This window comes from Kogia breviceps, chromosome 2 (genome assembly GCF_026419965.1).
Source record: "Kogia breviceps isolate mKogBre1 chromosome 2, mKogBre1 haplotype 1, whole genome shotgun sequence".
In the NCBI taxonomy this organism is placed as follows: Eukaryota; Metazoa; Chordata; class Mammalia; order Artiodactyla; family Physeteridae; genus Kogia; species Kogia breviceps.
Window position 1 is genome coordinate 198,729,563 of NC_081311.1, and position 16,732 is coordinate 198,746,294.

The window sequence follows — 16,732 nt, forward strand, 5'->3', positions numbered from 1 at the left end:
CATCATGAATTCACAACAAGGGAAGGTTTGCTCACAGTAGATAAAGACCCGTGTCGTGGATCACCCGTGTCGTGGACCCGTGTCGGGAGCCAGGCTCCTGACCCCAGGCTGTCCTGAGAACATGCTTCCCTCGGAAGCATCGCGTCCCTACTGCGTGGCACAGCATCCTACATGTGGGATGTGTCTGAAATTTGGAGTCACTCTCCCTCCCCCCCTCCCTGCACCTCCTACTCGCCCAGAAGCTGGGCCAGAGCTAAAAATAGGCACCACATATACCCTGAGAAAACCATAGTTCAAAAATGGTCAGGTACCACAATGTTCATTGCAGCTCTGTTTACAATAGCCAGGACATGGAAGCAACCTAAGTGTCCACCGACAGATGAATGGATAAAGATGATGTGGTACGTATATACAATGGAATATTACTCAGCCATAAAAAGAAACTGAGTTATTTGTAGTGAGGTGGATGGACCTAGAGACTGTCATACAGAGTGAAGTAAGTCAGAAAGAGAAAAACAAATACCATATGCTAACGCATATATATGGAATCTAAGGAAAAAAAGGTTCTGAAGAATCTAGGGGCAGGACAGGAATAAAGACGCAGATGTAGAGAATGGACTTGAGGACACGGGGAGGGGGAAGGGTAAGCTGGGACCAAGTGAGAGAGTGGCATGGACATATATACACTACCAAATGTAAAATAGCTAGTGGGAAGCAGCCGTGTAGCACAGGGAGGTCAGCTCGGTGGCTTTGTGACCGACCACCTAGAGGGGTGGGAGGGAGATGCAGGAGGGAGGGGATATGGGGATATATGTATACATATAGCTGATTCAGTCTGTTATACAGCAGAAACTAACACAGCATTGCAAAGTAATTATACTCCAATAAAGATGTTAAATAAATAAATAAAATAAAAATAGGTGGGGCTTCCCTGGTGGCGCAGCGGTTGAGAGTCCGCCTGCCGATGCAGGGGACACGGGTTCGTGCCCCGGTCCGGGAAGATCCCACGTGCCGCGGAGCGGCTGGGCCCGTGAGCCATGGCCGCTGAGCCTGTGCTCCGCAATGGGAGGGGCCGCGACAGTGAGAGGCCCATGTACCGCAAAAAAATAAAATAAAAAAGGCACCAGAGTAAAATTTTTCAGATAATGTCTAATCCCTGAAGTACCAACAGTCTGCTCTTGGTTTAGCTGTGTGGGATGCTTGTTTTTCAAAGTCTGCATTGCATCATTCCTGGCTTCATTAAACAGAGCATCATGAACACATATCACCTTCCTCAACAATTCAGGGTCATTCCTGGAACCCCCGAAATGGCGCTAAGCCATGGTGCCATGGTCCCCTTGAAGCGTGGGAGGCCGTCTGCTTCCCTTTGCGTGCTGGTCTCCCCTGTTCACATCTCAGGAGGTTGCTGCCCGGCATCGCTCCAGGCAGCAGGCAGCCAGGCTGGGCCTCTTCCCCACCTGAACCTGGCAGGCACCCGCCTCGCCAGAGGTGCCCGGACCCTCCCTGGTCCAGTGCGTGCCCGTTCCCAGGCCTCAGTGGCCTTTGCTATCTGAGCTGGGAAACCGAGTACCGTCCTTTTTAGAAAGACACGTCAAACAGAAGGAGCAGACTTGAGAGGGGGCTGGGGTGGGGGGATCCTGTGGGTGTGACGCCTCCGGGTGGCAGTTCTGACTCCTAGTGACCTTTCCATCCAGCCCTTATCGGTCACTGACGCGCTCTAAGACGGTTAAGCTTGCGTGACAAGAAAGATATACTCGTTTCCTTGTGTTTTGCTTTTCTTCCTCACACCTCACAATTTTAGTTTCTTGAAATAAGGCCTGGAATTGTGACTTTTCCTTCAGGAGAGGAGAGAGAGCTAACTGCTCAGCTGACGGTCACGGCTTTTCACGTGCTCTGGAAAGAGAATGTCAGTGAATGGGCTTCTTATGGTAGAATGTTTTTCAACAATGGTGAAAGCCAAAAATGAGTCAACGCCAGTCATCCATCAAATGACTTTTTGTTCCAGTTTTTTTTAAAAAACAGAAACTGTGTGCTCGAGAGGAGCATCAGGAATCAGTCTTGGTTTAATGTTTTCATGTCCAAACTCTGAAGTCAACTGTAATGAAAAGAGTTTCGGTGATTCTGGCACATCGGGTCATCCTCCTAATGCATCGTTCACAGTCAGCACGGTGCTTGAGGATGGAAATACCGAGGGGTCGGTGCAAAATAATTAAGAAATTATTTTGCACCGATATTAAGGCACACGCCAGGAAACAGTTTAGCTGACAGCCGTGGGAGCTCTGTGGACATTTCCATTTGAGCTGGTATCGGGTGTTGCCCAGAAAACGTCACTTTTCGTAATGAACCTCTTGTACGGCAAAGCAGTTTTCTAACACAGAGCAAGTTGTGTTCACATTTCTGCCGAGAGTACTTTCGGCTGGTCGGTCCTGGTGAAAGGGAGACGTTTCCCCAGAATTCAGAAGCAAAATTGGGTCTTTCGAGTGGCGTTAGGGTTTCCCAGCGAGAGCTGACAGATTGGATCCCTTCTCTGATGTTCCTAAAAAGCAGATTTCGGCCTTCAGTGAAGACTCGCTGAAGCCACACAGAGGTTCTTGAACTCTTGGTTACCCACAGGGAACCTGTCACCCAAACAGAGTCTTCCCCCAGGGCAGAGCCGGACTGGGTGTAGTGGCCGCAGCCTCTGGCCAAGGGGCCCCTGTGTGGCCTGACAGAGACCAGAGAGGTGGGGGCACCGAAAAGCACCCCCACGTGCCAGAGAGAAGTCGCCGTCGTCACGATATGTGATGTCACCAGCTGTTAGGAGGTGTGGAGAAATGCTCAAGGGACAGGCGTGATGGGGGAGGGAGAGACGGGTGGAGGTGTCATCAGAAGATCTTGTTAGGAGGCAGATGCTGAGTCGTGGGGGCTGCGGCAGGGCCTGGGAGTCTGCGTGTCTCACAGGCTCTGGGAGATGCCGCCGGTCCGCAGAGGACACTCTGCGTAGCGAGCGAGGTGGTAAAGCTCTCCTCCTCTTGGTTTTTGACGTTTGGATTTTCCTTCCTTTGTCCTCTTGGCATTGGTTGCGGTCTTCAGTGTCCTCAAAAGGGACATGACGTCATCTGAAGTCTGACTCCTGGGGTATGGGGATTGTACACGTGGGTTCATTTATTTCGACTGCACACGTTTCCAGACACCCATTTGCCCGTTTTCTGAAACCATTTAACCCAGGTTCCAGCTGCTGGGAAATGAGCACTTTCTGTGTTGCCTCTTCTTTGTGAGTTGGCTGGCATCTGCACGCGGGCTTCCTGGGCTGAACGCTGTGGTCCTGTGTTATTCCAGGTGTGACCCTGACGAGAAGCAGAGATGGGGAAAAAACTGGATCTTTCCGCGCTCACGGATGAAGAGGCCAGGCACGTCTGGGAAGTGGTTCAACGGGACTTTGACCTTCGCAGGAAAGAAGAGGAGAGACTAGAGTGAGTGTGTGCGGCTGGGCCCCTGCAGTGCAGCCCTGGCGGCCTCCGGATGCGCTGTCACCTTGCGGCCCTCTGGTGGGCAGACAGCAGGAGCTCGGGTACAGGACACTGGCCGGAAGCCGGGCGCCGGGAAACGTTCTGCTTTCTGGCCTTAAGAAACTTTAGTTAAGTTTCTTCCTAATTAAAACGAGGAGGTCTGACTTTCCTCCTGAGAGCCAGATAGTCCCTGAATAGTTGTAGTTCAACTTGATCCAACCCCAGGGTGACATTCTCTCCTAAGTGGGGTGATGCTTAGGGCACGGCATTGCACGAATAAAAGAGCTAAAGGTGATGAATAGGGAAAGTCGAGATGCTGGCCTGAAACACCCAGAAGCTGGGAGCAAAAGCATTTAAGACAAAGGCTGATTCCAGCAGTGTTGGGGGCACCTCATTCTCAGCATGGAGGCCCCAGCGCCATTTTGCACCTCTCCCTGTGGGCTGAGCTAACCCCCCCCCCCGCGTTACTTAGGCGTTACTGACTCCCCCTCTGCCTTTGCATATTCCTCCACCAGACCTCCAAGGTTTAGCTGTCCCCTGGGCTCCCTGTTGTCCTAGAGACTTTTGTGGGTTGGTGGGCCTACTGCGAAGGAGACATTGAGTAAAGACTCACGGTGGGGAGGTAGCCAGGGAAATGCCTGAAAGGCTCCTGGCGGCAGAGCACTGAGAGGAGGTCAGAGCCGTGATGGGAAGCAGGCCGTCGGGGGGCCGAGGACCCGGGCGGGACTTGGGCCTCCCCCGCGTGGCTGCAGGCCTTCGGGCAGGGGAGTAACAAGACCGGCTTCTGCTCTGCAGGCCCACTGCGCGGTGGGGTACGGAGAGGTGGTCAGATGAGTTTTGAAGGGGGGTACCTGCAAGTTTGCCACGGGGTGGATGTGGCGTGTGGAGCATAGGAGGAGGCGTCAAGGTCAGGGTCACTGCAGAGCCGTGGTCTGAGTAACTGGGGCGTGGAGGGGTCGTCACCTCACCTGGGGAAGGGGACGGTGGAGCAGGTGTGGGAGGGAACCAGGACACGGGGCAGACCTGTTGACACTGACTTGCCTGTTAGACACCAAGTGGACAGGGAAGGCCCCCCCACGGGGCTGGAACCCAGCAGAGACAGGAATGCGGGCGCATTCACCTGCAGATGCTGCGGCTGCTACAGTCACTCCAGACTTAGTGGCTTAAAGCACACAAATCCCTCGTGACTCTGGAGTCCACCAGTCGAGGTGTGGGCGGGGCTGCCTGCCTTCTGGAGGCTCCCTTGCCTCTTCCAGCGTCTCGAGGCACCTGTGCTCCTTGGCCTCCTGCCCCTCCTGCCTCTTCGAGGCCGTCAGCCTGACGTCTTCCAGTCTCTGTCTTTCTGACCTCTGCTCCCATTCTCGCATCTCTCTGACTCTCCTGCCCTCCTGTTTTGCTTAGAAGGATCTCATGATCGTGCTGAGCCCAGCCAGCTAATCCCACCACCGTCTCACAGCCCTTAACTTAATCGCACCTGCAGAGTGCCTCTGGCCCTGTAAGGTGACACAGTCCCAGGTTCTGAGAACCGGGATGTATAACGTTTCTGGGGTATAGAGGAATCATTATGTAGCTGCCCCAGTATTTCAAGCCGTGGGCCTGGAGGAGACCACCTTGGAGGAGCAGCGGTGGAGCCTCTGGGTCCCGACACAGAGCAGGGTCCACACACACCGGCAAACCGTTAAGCGAAGCAAGTTCAGTGGACGCAGCGCCTCTCTGGGTGGCGGAGAGGCGCCTGGACCAGCACCGCGAGGCTTCCTGCCGCCTCTCTGGGGAGCCCTCCACCCTCCGCTCTGCCCTGGGTTTTCATTATGAAGGCGCTTTCTCCCCACTGGGGTCTAGGGCCCTGACTCAGCCCCCCCGCGACCCCAGGACGGGGGCCCAGAGCTGACCTTGGCCAGCGTCCACGTGCTGATTGGGCCCGCCCTGCCCCTCGTCCCCTCCCTCTGCTTCAGCCGTGGCCTGGAGGCTGCACCCAGGGCCCAGGGCCACACGCTCTCGGCGACAGAGCCCACCTGGCCTTTGATCTGGGGATCACAGCCTCTCCAGGCAGCCCAGCTGTTGTCACTTTTATTTTTTTATTTTATTTTATTCTTAACTGAAGTGTAGTTGATGTACTTTTATTTTCAACGACAGCTTAGACCGTCCCATTCGATACATTATATAGAATCGCAGGTCAATCAGAGGGGAGGGGAACCCAGCCCTCCAGGGAGACCCTTGAGTGGGTCAGCCCCTCCCTCCGTCCAGGCAGAGCCCAGGTGGTTTTGCAGGAATTCCTATCTTTCTTGTCTACGGGGGATGCCCTCCTGACACCCTTCCTCTTTATTTTCCGTGTTCCTCTAGTCATTTCACACTGTAAAAGGGAGACACGCCCAGGTAACCTGCAGTTGCTGCTGGGAAAGGAAGTCTCGTAAGGATCCGGACTGTGTTGCCTCCACTTCTGGGGGGCCTACAGGGCACGTCAGGTCCCCGGCCAGTCGGTCACAGTCAGGGTGATGTCCTTGTTCGGAAGTGCCTGAGGTCTTCTGCTCCGGCGGCCTTCAGACGGGCCGCTGTGCTGCGTCTTCTTGGCCTTCCGTGTGCGATTAGATGGTGAGCTTATTAACTACAATAGCGCAGGACAGGGTCCCTGGAAGCGCTCTAGTACGGAGAGGTGGTGGTTCAGAGAATCCACATCAGAGTCAAGGCAAGGATGCTGGAGCCGCAGTAGCCCTCCCTGGATTGGTGCTTCCTGGGCAGACACAGGCCCCTGGTGACACACTTGGGAAAAAGAGTCGCGTAAACAGCGGCGGCTTAGTGAAGGGTATTCTGTGGGTTTTATTTTTCGATGTTTTTGTCTCTTGCTCACTGTGGCATTGGTTAACTGTGCAACAAGAGGTGAAGCCGCCTGTGCCTGTGACAAGCCTTATTGCCAGGGTCCCCGTGACCCCTGGGAGCAGGGCCCACGCGTGTGGTTCTGAGGCCAGAACACGCGGGGTGTGGGATCAAGTTCTGCCCGGGTGGTGCTGAGACTTAGGAAGGGCGTGGCAGAAACAAGCTCCGAATAAAGACATTTGGGTTCTGGTCACGGAGATTGGTTCTGCAGAGCAGTTTGGCTAAAATACCAGCAGTCTACAATGAAACTGCAGACGGCTTAAAAAGAATAACCCTCCTTCTTCCCAGTCTCCTCTCAGTGTTAATCTGTGCATTTCACCAGTTTCACCATTAATCGTCCATTGCCTGCAACCACAATATCCCATTCTCTGACACACGTCTGGGTTTCTCCACGATTCCTTGGAGTCCTCATATTTTCTCCCAGTTCCTGATTCTCTAATCTATGAATCAACAATGGGCTGGATGGAGAAACTGGCCCTCAGGTGACCACTAAGTGGGTGATCTTAACAAACTGAGCTGCTCAGGGGTCATTCAGATGAGTTTTGGGTTTTTTTTTTTTTTATTTTTATTGAGATATAGTTGATTTACAAGGGTTTTTTTTTAACATCTTTATTGGAGTACAACTGCTTTAAAATGGTGTGTTCGTTTCTGCTTTACAACAAAGTGAATCAGTTATACATATACATATGTTCCCATATCTCTTCCCTCTTGCATCTCCCTCCCTCCCACCCTCCCTATCCCACCCCTCTAGGTGGTCACAAAGCACAGAGCTGATCTCCCTGTGCTATGCGGCTGCTTCCCACTAGCTAGCTATTTTACGTCTGGTAGTGTGTAGATGTCCATGCCGCTCTCTCACTTTGTCACAGCTTACCCTTCCCCCCCCCCCATGTCCTCAAGGCCATGCTCTCGTAGGTCTGTGTTTTACAAGGTTGTGTTAGTTTCAGATGTATAGCAATCAGATGAGTTTTTGATGTCTTTGACACACTCTGAAAGATGCCAAATGGATGGCCCAGCTCAAAACACCTACCGAGGTCGTTGACAGAACAAAGGTAATGGGGGGGAACCGAGAAACCGAGAAACAAACACACGCATTACTTGGAAAGAACTTTCCTGTCCTGAATACACGCCAAGTGGCATAGTGTGTGGGCTCAAGGTCAGTTCACCAGCAGCACATTTACCGGAGAGGCGATTTGCTAAACAGCCAATTCACCAAATATACCAATTAGGAAACAATCAAACAAAAAAAGGAATACGTTTCCTTTAGTGTTTACAAAGTTAACGGAAATGTTTGTTTGATGGATTGCTCCTCAGTTTTTCTCCCCATGTGGGAGCATTACCCTGTAAAGGATGCTGGGATGGGGCCTGGGTGAGGGCTCCGGCCCCTTCTCCTGTGGGGTAGGACCAGCATCTCGTTGGCTTCCGCTGGCCAGTGAGCTGGCCCAGGTCCCCAGCACTAATGCCCGCATGCCCAGTAGACCATCTCCATGACACGAAAGCCTCTGACCCCTCGGCCAGGCCTGACCTCCTGCCCTGTGCAGAGGACTTCTCACAGCCCCATGGGGAAGATGGAGGCCACCCGGTGGTGAAGGGCAAAGGCTGGAGCATCTTGGTGCCATCTTCCCCGTGAGCCTCCTGACGGGACATTTCAGACAGAACACGCTTGTTCCAGGGACCGGGGCTGTGGGCAGACCGTGTGGACAGCTACCCTCTGCACTGACCGGGAGGATGTCCCTGGGGGTCTAGCTGCTGAGCGGCAGGTGCCTTGTGGAGCTTCCAGACGGCTTTTCTCACAGGCTATTTCGGGAATTCGAGGAGAAGGAAGGGGGAGGCCATCTGGCCTTTAGCCCCAGGCAGATATAAGTCTCTCCCTGAAGTCAGCATGGGTGACCAGGGACTGGGGAGTGGGGTGTTTACTGTACGTGGTGTGATGTTATACCTGGCTTCCCATCAACACAATGCTACACTCTGGAGAATCCAACACCCAAAGATGCACAAAAATTCTTAGGCAATTCCTCAAGCCTTCGCTCTCCTCCAGACCCTGGTCACCGTCGCAGTGAGCTCACCCAGTTCCTCACAGAAAGCTCAAGGCCACCAGGTGTAACCTTCCCCCATCCTGCCCCCATCCTTACCTGTGTTCATGCCCACCCTGTGTTCCCTCTCCTGGCCCTTACTTGTGCTCTGGGCCTTTCCTGTCTGCTCCCAGCTCCTGGAGCATGGAGCTGCCTCGGTTACTCCCTCTCTGCCCTCTAGCTCCTACTTGGAATGTCGGGAGGATCAATCGCCATATTGGAACAAAAAAACAAAAGCAAGAACAAACAAACAAACAAACACAGAAAGCCTTTCCTTTGTCTCTGACACCCTGCTAAACTCTGGCACATCTTGCTCCCTTTAGTTGAAAAGACAGCCCACACTCAAGGGCTGCACATCCTTACATCTGCCTCATGTTCCACTGGTCTGTTGTGGCAGCTACGCCTTTCACAGATACAGATAATCAATGAAACAACATGAAAGTCCTAAAATGCAACCAAGTATGTATAACGATATCTAGTACAACGGTAACATTTCATATCAGTAAGAAAGGGAAGAATTAGTTAAAGCTAAGTGTTGGAATAGTTGACCATGAGCGCAGGGCTGGGGGAGGGAGTTTGACCTCAGTTAGATTTATAACAGATATATTAAAAATGTAAAACATGAAACTGAAAATTACTGGAAGAAAATATAGGTAAATATGTACATAATCTTGGAGTGGAAAAGCCTACATATGACAACACAGGTAGACAACACAAAATACTGATAAGTGTTGACTAAATATGTACATCTGAATTTTAAAGGAAAATGTTTAATTTTTAAAAAATTAGAAGAAACAGTTTTAACAGAAATTGCAGTGATTCATATCTCTGATCTCTAACGAGTGTCTTAAAATCAGAAAGATAAAGAAGTTTTCCAAATTAGAAAAACACAAAAATCCCAAAGTTTACATAGGAAAGGGATAAATGAGAATGCAAGGGTGACTCATGTCGCTGGGTGAGGACCCAAGTTTACCTAAATAGAACAGCCTGTTTTCAAGGGCACAGCCCACAAGTCAAATATTAGGGCTGCGGACCTTCCCCAGAAAGGCAAACAGGTGGTGATGTGGATTTGCAAACAGAGCTGAATGCCTGAGATTACCCACGAAAGAGCTCCTGGTGTGACACATGGCTTGCAAACCATGACTTGCTTTAAAAATAAATAATAATAAGGAATTTGAGGTCACCCTTTGCTGGGCCACCTGGCACCACAGACAGGCAACTCCAGGGTTGAAAACACAGGGGCTGAAACAGGAAGTCAGCTGCCAGCACAACCTAGAGATTAATTTTGGTCTGAGATCACTTATGAGATTCCTGTGAGCCTCCCTCTCAGCGGGCTGTCGTTCACACATCACCACATATTTCCTTTTTATCCCTTTTATCATCATTTGCTCATTCTCTTCAGAAGACCTCAAAGAACTTTAGCAAGTGTCTATTTCCCTCATCGTAAGTCCTGATACTTATATAATCAGGACCTTAGATCATGTAACTGCTCTTCAGTTCTTATTACATTATGTTTGTCCTCTTTCAGCAGTTCTCTCTGACACTTTAGTTTGGTTGATGTACTTTTAATACTTTTGTCTCAATTCTGTGACTCATTGGTCCTTTCACCCTCATTTTTAAGGGTCATACTTGAGATTCGATTTTCAGTCCTCTGGAGCACATCTTCATGTTGTTTTCTCAGGAATGGCATGGTGGGGGGTGCGGATTTTATATTTGGGAATCTCTCAGCTGGGAGTGAGATCTCTGCTCACACATTTTCCCCTCAGAACCATGGCAGAATAATGAGCCCCTAAAGATGCCCATGTCCTAATCCCCCGAATCTGTGAGTATACTGGGCTACCTGGCAAAGGGGAATTAAGATTGAAGATGCAATTAAGGGTGCCAGTCAGGGCCTCAGCATGGGGAGACAGTCCTGGGTTATCCAGGTGGGCCAGTGTGGCCACAAGGGGCCTGACAGGTGGAAGGAGGGGGTACACAGGTCAACATAAGAGTGATTCATGGTGAGAAGGACTCAACCCGCCATTGCTGGCTCTGAGATGGAGGAAGGGGCCGTGAGCCAGTGAATAACAGTTGCCCTCTAGAAGCTGGGAAAGCAAGGGCACAGACCTTCCCCCTGAGCCTCCAGGAAGAATCCCAGTCCCACCAATACCTTGATTTGGGGTGCCATCTAGGACTGCCATAGCTTGAGAGGAGAAGTCAATACCTGGCTTCAAAGCTTCAAAAGTCAGGCTGACTCTCTTGTTAGGGGCTAATGCAGCTGGTGACTTTAAGTTGAAGCCAGGGCTCATTGACCATTTTGAAAACCCCAGGGCCCTGAAGAACTATGCTAAATCTACTCTTCCTGTGCTCTATAAATGGAACAACAAAGCCTGGATGACAGCACATCTGTTTACAATATGGTTTACTGAATATTTTAAGCTCACTGATGAGACCTACTGCTCAGAAAAAGATTCCTTTCAAAAGAATACTGCTCATCGACAATGTACCTGGTCACCCAAGAGCTCTGATGGAGATGGACAGTGAGATTAGTATTGTTTCCATGCTGCTAAGACACATCCATTCTGCAGCCCATGGATTGAGGAGTAATTTTGACTTCTAAGTCTTATTCTTTTTTTTTTTTTTTTTTTTTTGCGGTACGCGGGCCTCTCACTGTCGTGGCCTCTCCCGTTGCGGAGCACAGGCTCCGGACGCGCAGGCTCAGCGGCCATGGCTCACGGGCCCAGCCAGTCCGCGGCATGTGGGATCTTCCCGGACCAGGGCACGAACCCGCGTCCCCTTCATCGGCAGGCGGACCCTCAACCTCTGCGCCACCAGGGAAGCCCCTAAGTCTTATTCTTTAAGAAATGCCTTTCATGAGGCCATAGCTGCCAGAGACAGTGATTCCTCTGATGAATCTGGGAAAAGTAAACTGAAAACATCTTGGAAAGGATTTGTCATTCTAGATGCCATGAAGAACATCCATGATTCATGGGAAGAGGTCCAAGTATCAGCGTTCACAGAAGTGTGTAAGAAGTTGATTCCAACTCTCATGGATGACTTTGAGGGGCTCAAAACTCCAGTGGAGGAAGTAACTGCAGATGTGGTGGACACAGTGAGAAAACTAGAATTAGAAGTGGGGCTCCAGATGCGACCGAATTGCTGCAATCTCATGATACAACTTGAACAGATGAGGAGCTGCTTCTCATGGATGAGCAAAGAAAGTGGTTCCTTGAGATGGATCTACTCCTGGTGAAGATGGTGTGAAGATTGTTGAAATGATAACAAAGGATTTAGAATATTCCATAAACTGAGTTGATAACAGCAACAGGATTTGAGAGAGTTGACTCCAATTTTGAAAGAAGTTCTACTATCGGTAAATTGCTATCAAACAGCATTGCGTGCTACAGAGAAATTGTTCATGAAACGAAGAGTCCATGCAGCAAACTTCACTGTTGTCTTATTTTAGGGAATCACCTCAGCCTCCCTAGCCTTCCACACCCACCACCCTGATCAGTCAGCAGCCACCGACACAGGCAGGACCCTCCACCCACAAAAAGAATACGACTCAGAAGAAGGTTAGCAATTTTTAACAAGAAAATATTTTAATTAAGGTATGTGCATTATTTTTTCAAACATAATGCTATTGCACACTTAATAGACTTCAGTATCGTATAAACGTAACTTTTATTTGCCCCGAGGAACCAGGAAATTCCTGCGACTCCCTTTATTGCAATATTCATTTTGTTGCCGTGGTCTGGAACTGAACCCACAATATCTCCAAAGTGTGCCTTATTACCTGCCAGGTGTTTGCCCTTCTCTGCCTTGGCCATCATCTTCTCTCTGCATTTCTGTCTCCTCAGCCCTTTTCTTTGCATTCTAGGAGAGTAAATGTGTGGCCTCCAAATCAGCAGTTCTCAAACATTTTGGTCTGAGGGACTCTTTATATTCTTAAATTACTGAGAACCCCAGGAGCTTTTGTCTAGCTGGGTTGTAGATGTCAATATTTATCCCATCAAAAATTAAAACTGGGCATTTTAAAAATAGTCATTCATTTATTTAAAACAACAATAAACACCTTACAACATAATAAAATTTTTATGAAAAATAACTTTTTTTCCAAAATAGAAACATGAGTGAGGAAAATGGCATTGTTCTGTATTTTTTTGAAAATCCCTTTAATGTCTGGCATAATCAGAGATAGCTGAATTCTGATATTTCTTCTGCATTCTATGTGTTGTAATATGTTGTTTTGTCTGAGGTGTTGGAAGAAAATCTAGCCTCACACAGATATGTAGTAGGAATAAGCAGGAGTGTTTTAGTAGCTTTTTCACATAATTATGGACATTGTTTTGATAATACATGCAAACCCTATGACTGGTAGTTTCTTTTTTTTTTTTTTGCGGTATGCGGGCCTCTCACTGTTGTGGCCTCTCCCGTTGCGGAGCACAGGCTCCGGACGCACAGGCTCAGCGGCCATGGCTCACGGGCTCAGTTGCTCCGCGGCATGTGGGATCTTCCCGGACCAGGGCACAAACCCGTGTCTCCTGCATCGGCAGGCGGATTCTCAACCACTGCGCCACCAGGGAAGCCCTGGTAGTTTCTTAAAGGAAGTTATAATGTGGAATCTGAAACCATGTCAATGAACTTTACCTTTCCTGATACATTAAAATCCATTGGTCCATCTTGCACTTGAAGTCAGTCTTCTATCCACCTGTGATTTTGTGACACCTATGCAGACTTTCCAAATGTCAACACGTTTCATTATACAGAACCCAAAAAATCACATCACTGCTGATCTTATCAGAAACATCTCAGTGATGAAAACTGTCAGGCTCAAGTCAGCAGAGACAAGTTTTCCAAAAGTCTTTGAGCTTGAAAGCTTGGGTTTTGTCAGTGGCAACAAATACTGTCACTTGACACACTTTTAATCAGAGACGCACTTCATCAAGACACGCTTTCCTTTCTTTTCTTTTCTGGCAGATTGACTGCTGGTACACTCTGTACCTCTGGCTTGATCTGTGCTGAGGCCCCAGAACTTTCACCCACCATAGCTTTTGCACCACCAGTGCGGGGGTCAAAGAGCAAAAAAGACAAATATTACCTTACTGTTACTATGAGAAGAGTTTTGACCTTGTGGACCCTGTCAGAGGGTCTCAGGTACCCCTGTAGGTCCCTGGAGCACACCTTGAGGACCACTGTTCTGAATCCCTGGACTTGATGTTCTGCCCGTTTCCCTCCCCATTGCCAACCTCAGTTCCTTTCCACATTCACTTCAGCCCAGTCTTCTCCACCTCAGTGAACATAGCCTGTGGTCTTTCCAGCTCGGTCTGGCTTCTTCTTACCTCCTGCCCCTCTCTCTTAATGCCCACTCAGCACACCAAGCAGACTAGTTTCAAGTCTTCCTCTGTTTACTATTACTGTGTAGTAAATCACATTCAGGGCATCTTTTGTTCCTGAAGGTGACCTGAACTTGTACGTGCCTGTAGCGCAGGGACATCTGGTCGACCCTGTGATTGCGATAAGCAGGGTATATGGATGGCTCTGGCCCCTCACGATCCTCCAGGTCCGTTGATGTGCCCTCTGGTTGGCAGGCATCTGGTGTTACTCTGCTGGACCAATACGGGGTCCCCTCTTCCCTCCCTCCTGTTTTCCAGCTGTGAAGAAGAGAAATTATGTTTTAAGGAATCTGAAGCAGAGTCACAGATGTAGAAAACAAACTTACGGTTACTGGGGGGAGGTAGTGGGGATAATTTGGAGGATTGTGATTGACATATACACACTACTACATATAAAATAGATAACTAATAAGGACCTACTGTATAGCACAGGGAACTCTACTCAGTACTCTGTATGACCTATATATACCTATATATGTACCATATATGACCTATATGGTAAAAGAATCCAAGAAAGAGTGGATATATGCATAACAGATTCACTGTGTTGTACAGCAGAAACTAACACAACATCGTACATCAACAATACCCCAGTAAAAATTTTTTTAATTTTTAAAAATTTAAATTAAAAAGTAAAATTTTTTTTAAATAATATATATTACAAATAAACATATTCACCAAAAAGGAATCTGAAGCAGAGTATCATTATCTGTTCCCCCAAATTCAACACCTGAAAGTTTCCAGCCACCACCCCAGGACTCTCGCGGGCTCTTATTTAAGAGGACTTCACATCCTGGGATGCAGTGTACCCTCTACACGTTCTCATCTTTCTTCCCGGGGGGTCCGGCTCTACCTGGATGGAGAATGGGGGACCCGTGCTGGCAGAGAAGCCGGACAAGGCCCTGCCCAGCCAAGGGGTGGCCTTGAGGTTTTCTGATGAAGCAGATACATCAGGAGTGGACGTGGAGGGCACTGGGCCCTTTCCACCTGGCCCCGCGGGTGCTCTGCTGTTTAAGGAAGACACTTTCTCTGCCTTGTCAATGCAGCTTTACCTAGCCTGGAATCAGTGGATGGCAGTATTCTTCCTAGTTTCCTGCCACCACTGGGCTTTTTTTCTTGGCCACGTGGATTCAGCTTCTCAACTCTTACTGTAGGGTGCCGACCTGACCTCCACTTACCTGGTGTCATCCTCAGCTCAGGGCCATTGACTCAGGCCAGGGTGGCAGAGCAGGCGTGGCTGACCTGGGCCTCACAGAGGAGAGCGTCGGCCTGGCCCGCCGTCTGAATGAGGCGTCCTGTGGCTCTTCCTGCTGCTGCTCTGACCGGCCCAGGAACCTCTTGGATTTTTCTCTCTTCTCTAACCTCCTGCTAAACAATTAAACTGGGCCACAGAGTGGCTCGAGATAACTGTGTGGCCCAACCAAGCTGCACCCCCCAGGACCTCACCGGGCCCCATCCCTCCTGGTTTCCTAGAGCCGCCAACCCCGTCTGGTCCGACGGAGCTTGGACACTGGGTGCTAGTGGCCACGGGTCCACACTCATCCAGCTATACAGTCTCCAGGCTCTGGGCTCTGCATCGGAAAAGCTCCGGGTTCGGGGTCAGAGCTGGGGAACCAGCCTGGGGCCCGGGACCTCTGTGCACCCTCTTCCCACTACACTGAGGTACGTGAGGTGGTGCGGGCAGTTGCGGGCCCGCTCCCTCCTGTGAGTCTGAACCTGTATGGTTCGCAGCCCTTTGGCAATGAAAGAAAGTCCTGGTGCTGCCTGACTTTGGGTCACTGTTTTCTGCATCTGAGAGTCTGTGTGTGTGTGTGTGTGTGTGTTTGTGTGTGTGTGCACGCCCTTGAATTTAAAGCCTGTTGCAAAAACGAGGCATCCAATATTTTCTTGTTTCTGATTAAGGGGTTTGAAAGGCAAGATTAAGAAGGAAAACTCCAAGAGAGAGCTGCTTTCGGACACGGCGCACCTGAGCAACACCCACTGCGCCTGCTGCCTGCGGCCCTTCCGGTTCCTCGAGACCCCCAAGAGGCAATGCCTGGACTGCGGCCTCTTCACCTGCAAAGGCTGCGGCCATACCCCGGAGGAGCAGGGCTGGCTCTGCGGCCCCTGCCACCTGGCCAGGTGAGCCGGGACCTGGAGATCAAGCGGCCCTGCTGGCGGCAGGCACGGGGGTGTGTGCCGCCCGGGCCTGAGCTCTGTGTCTCTGCAGGCTGGTGAAGAGGGGCTCCCTGGAGTGGTACTACGGGCATGTGAGAGCCCGCTTCAAGCGCTCCGGGGGTGCCCAGGTAGCGCAGTCCCTCTGCGGGCGGCTGCAAGGAGCAGGTAAGGAGTGAGCCTCCTCCCTGGGCATCCAGTACGGGGCCTAGACTCTGCCTTTTCAGCAAACATTCCTCGTGAGTCTGATGATCATCAAGACCTAAAGAGATGGGTTGTAGCTCAGTCGTTTGTTTTAATATTTCGAATCCGAGTATTTATTCCATGAAGAACTTGAGGTCCAGACGGTGTTCTTACGCTAAAAGTGTGTCGCCCGCCTTGAAGCCATTTGGGTAGAGGGAGATATCAGGGGACAGATGTGAGGTTGCCTGAGCTTAGAAGTGCCTCCTGGGGCTTCCCTGGTGGCGCAATGGTTGAGAGTCCGCCTGCCGATGCAGGGGACACGGGTTCGTGCCCCGGTCCGGGAAGATCCCACGTGCCGTGGAGCGGCTGGGCCCGTGAGCCGTGGCCGCTGAGCCTGCGCGTCCGGAGCCTGTGCTCCGCAATGGGAGAGGCCACAACAGTGAGAGGCCCACGTACCGCAAAAAAAAAAAAAAAAAAAAAAAAAAAAACCAATAAGAAAAAGCTCGAGAATAGACTTCAACAGACACTTGCCCACAGAGGACACATGGATGGCAAATAGCACGTGAACAGATGCTCAACATCATTGGCTCTC

General features: G+C 50.3%; 1 protein-coding gene across 4 annotated transcripts in view; it reads left to right on the forward strand.

Annotated features, from left to right (window-relative positions):
• Window positions 1–16,732, forward strand: part of MLPH (melanophilin) — a 45,160-nt gene that overhangs the window by 3,298 nt on the left and 25,130 nt on the right. For all 4 annotated transcript variants that reach the window (XM_067027220.1, XM_067027222.1, XM_067027223.1 and 1 more), the window contains exons 2-4: window positions 3,319–3,452; window positions 15,706–15,924; window positions 16,013–16,125. In XM_067027220.1, coding sequence (XP_066883321.1) covers window positions 3,343–3,452; window positions 15,706–15,924; window positions 16,013–16,125 — 442 coding nt within the window. In that variant the 5' untranslated portion in view covers window positions 3,319–3,342. The remainder of the gene's footprint in view (window positions 1–3,318; window positions 3,453–15,705; window positions 15,925–16,012; window positions 16,126–16,732) is intronic.